The sequence below is a fragment of the Carlito syrichta genome, unplaced genomic scaffold, assembly GCF_000164805.1.
Source record: "Carlito syrichta isolate Samal-C Ts95f unplaced genomic scaffold, Tarsius_syrichta-2.0.1 Scaffold123367, whole genome shotgun sequence".
NCBI classification, from domain to species: domain Eukaryota; kingdom Metazoa; phylum Chordata; class Mammalia; order Primates; family Tarsiidae; genus Carlito; species Carlito syrichta.
In genome coordinates, this window is record NW_007067463.1 from 67,250 (window position 1) to 76,018 (window position 8,769).

General features: G+C 44.9%; 1 protein-coding gene across 2 annotated transcripts in view; it reads left to right on the plus strand.

The window, feature by feature from the left end:
* The window catches only part of KIAA0907 (KIAA0907 ortholog), a 24,082-nt gene that overhangs the window by 4,546 nt on the left and 10,767 nt on the right, over positions 1–8,769 (plus strand). For both annotated transcript variants that reach the window (XR_503637.1, XM_008048348.1), the window contains exons 3-8: positions 1,139–1,267; positions 1,606–1,685; positions 3,604–3,656; positions 3,928–4,091; positions 6,362–6,573; positions 7,614–7,674. Coding sequence is in view for 1 of the 2 variants with exons in the window: in XM_008048348.1 (XP_008046539.1) it covers positions 1,139–1,267; positions 1,606–1,685; positions 3,604–3,656; positions 3,928–4,091; positions 6,362–6,573; positions 7,614–7,674 (699 nt within the window). In the remaining variant the exon portion in view is untranslated. The remainder of the gene's footprint in view (positions 1–1,138; positions 1,268–1,605; positions 1,686–3,603; positions 3,657–3,927; positions 4,092–6,361; positions 6,574–7,613; positions 7,675–8,769) is intronic.

Sequence of the window (8,769 nt, forward strand, 5' to 3'; positions counted from 1 at the left end):
GCGGCCACTGCACTCCAGTCTGGGCGACTGAGTGAGACTCCAACTCAAAAAAAAAATAATTGTTGAACTCAGCAAGAGGATACATAAATAATGGATTTAAAATCTTAAAACAGACCCGCCTGGGCAACTTGGCGAGACCTCATCTCTACAATAAATCAAAAAATCAGCCGGGTATGGTGGTGCGTGCCTATAATTCCGGCTACTCGGAAGGCTGAGGCAGAAGGATTGCCGGAGCCCAGTGGGTCGAGGTTGCGGTAGCCGGGAGTGGTCACTGCACTCCAGTCTGGGCGACAGAGTGAGACTCCACTCAAAAAACAAAATAAATTAAAATCTTAAAACCTAGGTTTGAAACACAAACCAGTTAACTGGCTATATGGTTTGGAATAATGAATCTGTTTTCCCATTGGTAGTATATACCTGTACTGTTCAGTAGGATAGTTGCTAACTACATGTGGCTGTTTAAATTAAATACACTCCCACCCTCCATAACTGAGAAATTTGTTGTATAAGCAAAAAAAAAAAAAATTTTTTTTTTAAATTTAGTTCTTTAGTGACATTAGCCACATTTCAAATGGTCAAGAAATACATGGCTAAGGACTAGAATACTGAACTTAGACATAGAATAGTTATCACAGGAAGTTCTGTTGGAACATTGTTATGTACTTTTCTTTTTTGAGTTGGAGTCCCATTCTGTTGCTTAGACTGGAGGGCAGTGGCACACTCATGGCCACCCAGCGTCGACCTGCTGGGTTCTGGCGATCCCTCCACCTCAGCCTTCCAAGTAGGTGGAACTATAGGTGCACACTACCATGCCCTGCTAATTTTTTCATTTATTGTAGAGATATGATCTCATCAAGTTGCCCAGGTTGTTCTCAAACCCATGGACTCAGGCAGTTCCCTCATCTTGGCCTCCCAAAGTGCTGGTATTACAGGTTTGAGCCACCGCGCCTGGCCTTGGGGTCATTTTAACAAGGTTTTTGTTTGCTTATTCTTTTATTTATTGACAAAATATGTTTGCAGATGGATAAAGGGAAAGGGAGGGAGGTGGTGGTACTCAGGAAAGGATAGTTGTAAACTGGGCAACTAGAGACTGTTTCATCATGTAAACTTTTAATTTCTCTCTTTTTTTTTTTTGTAGCTTCAGGCCCCCGGCAAAGGCCTAACTAGCAATAAAAGCAAGGATGACCTGGTGGTAGCTGAAGTAGAAATTAATGATGTGCCTCTCACATGTAGGAACTTGCTGACTCGAGGACAGACTCAAGATGAGGTGTGGAAGAGTTGAGACTTTTTGGGGAAGATGGTGGGTGAACTCAGAAAAGGAAGACCTTTAAACACAAGCAGGAGTCACGATATTTATTAGAGAATTTGGGTCATAGTCTCCAAAGTCAGAACTGGGTTTACTTGAGCTTCAGAGGAAGGAAATGAAACAGATACGGGTCAGTTCTCTAGGTTGGTTTGAGTAAGAAGCCATGGATCAAAATTTCAAGTTACAAAATTCATTCTTACTTTGCTTGGTGGAATGAATAAATAAATGGGATCAACCAGTTACCACATCTTCCTTTTTTTTTCCACATCTTCCTTTTAATAGACCATTTCCTTTTTTAGATCAGCCGACTTAGTGGGGCTGCAGTGTCGACTCGAGGAAGGTTCATGACTACTGAGGAGAAGGCCAAAGTGGGACCAGGGTGCGTATGCTTGCCCTCTTAGCCTCTGGTTTGTGGAAAGTTGGGCATGTGACTAACATAGCTGCCTATTTTGCATTCTTAGGTAATATACGTAAATTATGTTTGATTAGTGGTTGGATGGGTATGTGTATATGTGCTTTATAGGAGAATTCTGAGGCAGCTATTGTTTTCGTATCACTTTTTTGATTTTTATTTCAGTGCTTTTATTGAATGTACAAAAAAACCTTAAAATTTAATGTGTATGTTTTCTCTTCTTTCTGCTTTATATGATCTGCAGGAATAATGTATATACTTGTAAACCTTTTCTCTACGGAAATAGTTATCCCCACAAATGGACTCATATGAAGAGCTGGTGTGGGCCTTTTAAGAAGTTTATCTATATGCCACTATCACATTTGCCTCATTAACTAGCGTAGGCAAAACTACATTTGCCATTAGACAACCAGCCAAAAGACACTCTGTTCTTTTTTTTTTTTTTTTTTTTTGAATTGGAGTCTCACTCTGTCACCCAGACTGGAGTGCAGTGGCCATTCCTGGCCATCGCAGCCTCGACCTGCTGGGCTCCGGCGATCCTTCCGCCTTAGCCTTCCAAGTAGCTGGAACTACAGGTGTGCACTACCACACCTGGCTCATTTTTTATTTATTGTAGAGATGAGGTCTCGCCAAGTTGCCCAGTCGGGTCTCAAACCCGCAAGGTGCGGGATTACGGACTGAGCCACTGAGCCCAGCTGACACTCTGTTCTTGAATATTGGGTTATCGAAATTGATTGGATCGCAGCGAAGACAGACTCATAGGAACAGATTTAATCCCTATGTGGGCCAGTTGATTTTTTTAGTTAGGGATCTCTCACCTATGCTGGGAGTGCAGTGGCATGATCATGGCTCATTGCATCCTTAAAACTCCTGGGCCCAAGCAGTCCTCCCTTCTCAGCCTCCCAAGTAGCTGGGACTATAGGCATGTGCTAACATACCCAGTTAATTTTTTGTTTTTGTTTTTGTTTTTTTTTTGAGTTGGAGTCTCACTCCATCGCCGAGACTGGAGTGCAGTGGCTGCTCCCGGCCACCGCAGCCTCGACTGCTGGGCTCCAGCGATCCTTCCGCCTCAGCCTTCCAAGTAGCCGCAATTACAGCCATGCGCTACCACGCCCGGCTGATTTTTTTGTTTATTGTAGAGATGAGGTCTCACCAAGTTGCCCAGGCGAGTCCCGAACCCATGGGTTCCGGCAATCCACTCACCTCGGCCTCCCAAAGTGCTGGGATTACAGACTGAGCCACCGAGCCCAGCTAATTTGTTTTTTTATTGTAGAGATGTGACCTTGCCGTGTTGCCCAGGCTGGTATCAAACTCCTGGGTTCAAGCAGTCCTCCTGCCTCAGCCTCCCAAAGTGCTGAGATTACTGGTGTGACTTCCTGGCCCCCAGTTAACCTTTAAAAAACAATAAGAAAAGTTTATTCACCAGCTATAAAACCATTGTTCATTTAATTTTTAAAAACCATGTTCAGCAACATTGGAAGCAACAGCCCTTCCAATGTATATAATTTCTTTTCTTACTTGGAAACTTTTTTTTGAGTTGGAGTCTCACTCTGTAGCCTAGGCTCACTGCTACCACAGCCTTGACCTGCTGAACTTGTTGATCCTTCCACCTGAGCCTTCCAAGTAGCTGGAACCACAGGCATGTGCCACCATGCCTGACTGGTTTTTTAATTTATTGTAGATGACGTCTCGCCATGTTGCTTAAGCTGATCTCCAACCCATGAACTCAGGCAGTCTTCTCACCTTAGCCTCTCAAAGTGCTAGGATTACAGGTGTGAGCCACACACCTGACTTTTTAAACACTATAAGTTAGATTTAGTGACCCTTTTAACTCCTGTTTTGGTTTTGACTGAGTTGCAATCATCCTTTTTGTTTTTCTTTATAGGGATCGTCCATTATATCTTCATGTTCAGGGCCAGACACGAGAATTAGTGGACAGTAAGTAATGTGTTTGGCTTACACAGCATTTTTTGTGAAGAACAAAGTACAGGGCTATGTGTATCTAGTTTACATGCTGCCCCTGCTGTTTGTTCTAATTCTTATTTGTAAATCCCATCCAACGTGTATGGGAATGTAGAGAGGTTGGGAGCCACACATTTGGGTTACTTATAAAACAGTTTAGGCCTTGAGTGAGTGAATGATGATATCTTTATCATTGGGCACTAGTCAGGCCATTCAGTTCAATTTTACTTTCTTTGTTTTTCCCCAGGAGCTGTAAACCGGATCAAAGAAATTATCACCAATGGAGTGGTAAAAGCTGCCACAGGGACAAGTCCAACTTTTAATGGTGCAACAGTAACTGTTTATCACCAGCCAGCACCCATTGCTCAGCTGTCTCCAGCGGTTAGCCAGAAGGCTCCCTTCCAGTCAGGGGTATGTTTTGGGGAAAGGATCATTACCAACTTTATCATTTCTTTTTTTTGTTTTTTTGTTTTTTTTGAGTTGGAGTCTCACTCTGTCACCCAGACTGGAGTGCAGTGGCCACTCCCGGCCACTGCAGCCTCGACCCGCTGGGCTCCGGCGATCCTTCCACCTTAGCCTTCCAAGTAGCTGAGACTACAGGCACGCGCTACCACGCCCGGCTCATTTTTTTTTATTTATTGTAGAGATGAGGTCTCGCCAAGTTGCCCAGGCAGGTCTCGAACCCGCAGGCTCAGGCAATCCACTCACCTCGGTCTCCCAAAGTGCTGGGATTACAAGCTGAGCCACCGAGCCCGGCCAACTTTATCATTTCGTTTTTTTCTTTTTTTTTTTTGAGTTGGAGTCTCACTCTGTCTCCCAGACTGGAGTGTAGTGGTGGCTCCCGGCCACCGCAGCCTCGACCTGCTGGGCTCCGGCGATCCTTCTACCTCAGCCTTCCGAGTAGCCGGAATTACAGGCGCGCGCTACCACGCCCGGCTAATTTTTTGATTTATTGTAGAGATGAGGTCTCGCCTGCCCAGACAGGTCTCAAACCCGCGGGCTCAGGCAATCCACTCACCTCAGCCTCCCAAAGGCGTGGGATTACTGACTGAGCCACCGAACCGGGCTAACTTTATCATTTCTATAAAAAACTTATATATCTCAGCTGGACGTGGTAGCTCACGTCTGTAATCCCAGCACTCTGGGAGGCAGAGGTGAGGGGATTACTTGACCTCAGGAGTTCAAGACCAGGCTGAGCAACATGGTGAGACTGTTGCTACAATAAATCAAAAAATTAGCTGGGCGTGGAGGCGCAAGCCTGTGGTTCCATCTACTTGGAAGGCTGTGGCAGCCGTGAGTGTGCCACTGCACCCCAGCCTGGGTGACAGAGTGAGACACCCCCCCAAAAAAAAACGTATATTCCAACTAATACATATCTGGGGGAAAAAACCCCAGAGTTCCAAACTGAAAGTTACCTACTATTGATATTCTGTTAATTGGTTATCCAGGTTGCCAAGATATGATAAATATCTGAGCATACATCTCTTCATACTGACATATTCTAGAAAGGGGATTGATGAATAAAAGAGTGTACATGGACCAGACGTGGCTCAAGCCTGTAATCCCAGCATTTTGAGAGACTGAGGCGAGAGGATTGTCTGAATCCAAGGGTTTAAGACTAGCCTGAGCAACTTGGTGAGACCTCATCTCCACAATAAATCAGGAAAAATTAGCAGGGTGTGGTGGCTCATGCCTATAGTTCCAGCTACTTGGAAGGCTTGAGTGGAAGGATCACCTAAGCCCAGCAGGTTGAGGCTGTGGGGACCATGTGAGCATGCCACTGCATTCCAGCCTGGGTGACAGAGTGAGACTCCGACTCAAAAACAAAATACAGGGTATACACACTGCACACTGAAGTCAGTGGCTTTAATTTGTGTTTGTAAACTTGATGACACCTGGAGGACTAAGAAGGCTGAGTCTGATGAAGCAAGACTTTGCTGATACATTCCTCCTAGAAAAAAGGGTGAGAGAGAGCAGCCCTTATTGGAGAACGTCACAGGGCTGACTGCACTACCCTACACGCCTCTCCTGTTTTACAGGAAACTGTCTTGGCTTTTTATTGACTTCTTTGAGTTGCAGGGAAGTGGGTATGCTTACTCAATATTGGATCTTGGGTTTTGCCTCTTAAATATCTCTTGCTGACTAGAATAAGGTGTTCATTTTGTAGGTAGGTACGTGGAAAATGAAGTTCTTATTTAAATTAAGGTCCTTAAGCCGGGCTCGGTGGCTCAGCCTATAGTCCCAGCGCTTTGGGAGGCTGAGGTGAATGGATTGCCTGAGCCGGCGGGTTTGAGACCCTCCTGGGCAACTTGGCGAGACCTCATCTCTACAATAAATCAAAAAATCAGCCGGGCGTGGTAGCGCATGCCTGTAGTTCCGGCTACTCGGAAGGCTGAGACGGAAGGATCCCCGGAGCCCAGCAGGTCAAGGTTGCGGTGGCTGGGAGCGGCCACTGCATTCCATCCAGTCTGGGCGACGGAGTGAAACTCCAACTCAAAATAAATAAATAAATAAATTAAGGTCCTTAATAGTTTATTTTTATGGTATAAATTGTAGGGGTTCTTATTCTGGAAGTGATTATAGGTATGTGGTGGATTAAAGTATTTTGTGTAGTAAATTTCTATAAGATTTCGGATTTAATTATACTCTCTTTAATCTGAGATATTTTGTTCTTCCTGCAGATGCATTATGTACAAGATAAATTATTTGTGGGTCTTGAACATGCTGTGCCCACTTTTAATGTCAAGGAGAAGGTGGAAGGTCCAGGCTGCTCCTATTTACAGCACATTCAGATTGAAACAGGTGCCAAAGTCTTCCTACGGGGCAAAGGTTCAGGCTGCATTGAGCCAGCATCTGGCCGAGAAGCTTTTGAACCTATGTATATATACATCAGGTATGGATGGATGGGGCAGAAGACATTTGAATCCTTGTCAGCTTGTTGATACAGGCCAGAGCAATTCAGAAAGAGCAAGAGAAAATGGATTATAAGTCTGATCCTAAAATGAGCTGTGATAAGCCTAAAATAATTTTCATTTAAGCCTATGACAGTACATTTATAGTAATTTTATGACCTTAAAATACTTTTATATCAGGAACTACCATAACCAGAGAAAGAGGCCCTTAAAATATTTTTGGTGGCCGGGCTTGGTGGCTCAGCCTGTAATCCCAGCGTTTTGGGAGGCCGAGGTGAGTGGATTGCCTGAGCCCTCGGATTCGAGACCTGCCTGGGCAACTTGACGAGACCTCATCTCTACAACAAATCAAAAAATTAGCCGGGCGTGGAAGTGCGTGCCTGTAGTTCCAGCTACTTGGAAGGCTGAGGCGGAAGGATCGCCAGAGCCCAGCAGGTCGAGGCTGCGGTGGCCAGGAGCGGCCACTGAACTCCAGTCTGGGTGACAGAGTGAGACTCCAACTCAAAAAAAAAAAATTTTTTTTTGGTAATTGGCCAGATGCAGTGACTCACAACTATAATCCCAGCACTTTGGGAGGTCGAGTCAAGAGGATTGCATGAGGCTAGGGGTTCGAGACCATCCTAGGCAACTTGGCGAGACCATCTCTACACTAAATTAAAAAATTAGCCAGGCATGATAATGCACGCCTGCAGTTCCAGCTACTTGGATGGCTGAGGTGGAAGGATCACCTGAGCCCAGCAAGTGGACACTGGGGTGGCTGTGATCGTGCCACTGTACTGCAGCCTGGGCGACAGAGTTAGACTCCAACTCAAAAAAGTAAATATGTATGTTTGTAGTAATGATAGTAGTCGTCATATGTTATAAGGCTTATATGTTGTTTTGTGTTCCTATTATTTTCAAAGGCCTAGATTTGAACTGCAATGAATATATTAGATTTATAAAACAATATAAAAAGTAAAAGCAGAATTCTGTGTCTTTTCTGTATTTTTCTCCCTTTTGAATTTCTGCTTCTTCTTTGCAGTCATCCCAAACCAGAAGGTCTGGCTGCTGCCAAGAAGCTTTGTGAGAATCTATTGCAAACAGTGAGTTATATTTGTCTGATAACCATTCAGAAGAGCTACAGCCATTTTGAAGTGTCTTAGCTATTTCTTTCACCTGTATTAGTTTCCTGGTGCTGCCATCATAAATTATCACATGCTAGGTGGCTTAAAATTACAAAAATGTATTATGTCACAGTTCAGGAAATGGGAAGTCAACATTCAAGATGCTGGCAGGGTTGGTCCTACTGGAGTCTTGGAGAGAGAAGCCTTCCTATGCCTCTCATCTACCTTCTGTTGGTTGCCTTAGCATTCTTTGGCTTGTGTTAGCATAACGCCAATCTAAAGTAAGGGTAGAGTTATTATAGCTTATGACTAATTAGCAATGCTTTGGAGATAATAGCTTATTTGATTATCCATTCTTTTTATTCTGTAAACAAATAACTAAAAAAAAATTTTTTTTTTTTGAGTTGGAGTCTCACTCTGTCACCCAGACCTGAGTGCAGTGGCTGCTCCCAGCCACCGCAGCCTTGACCCACTGGGCTCCGGCGATCCTTCCGCCTCAAGCCTTCCGAGTAGCCGGAATTACAGGCACGTGCCTCCATGCCCGGCTAATTTTTGATTTATTGTAGAGATGAGGTCTCGCCAAGTTGCCCAGGTGGATCTCGAACCCGCGGGCTCGCAATCCACTCACCTCAGCCTCCCAAAGGCGCGGGATTACAGGCTGAGCCACCAAGCCCGGCCATAACTAAAAAATCACAGGATAGTTTTGTGTTTTTTTTTTTAATGATTATTACTTTTTTAGACAGGGTCTCATTTTGTCGCCCAGGCTAGAGTGCTGTGGTGCAATCCTGGCTTACTGCAGCCCCAACATCCTGAGACAGTCCTTCCACCTCAGCCTCCCAAGTAGCTGGAACTACAGAAGCGCCACCATGCCCAGCTAATTTTTTTGTGCTTTTTGTACAGACAAGGTCTCACTGTGTTGCCCAGGCTAGTCTCAGACGTGAGCCACCATGCCTGGTCAGGACTGTTTCTATAACACTTAAAGAAAATCAGTCCAGCTGGGCTCGGTGGTCCACTCATGGATTGCCTGAGCCCGTGGGTTCGAGACCCGCCTGGGCAACTTGGCGAGACCTCATC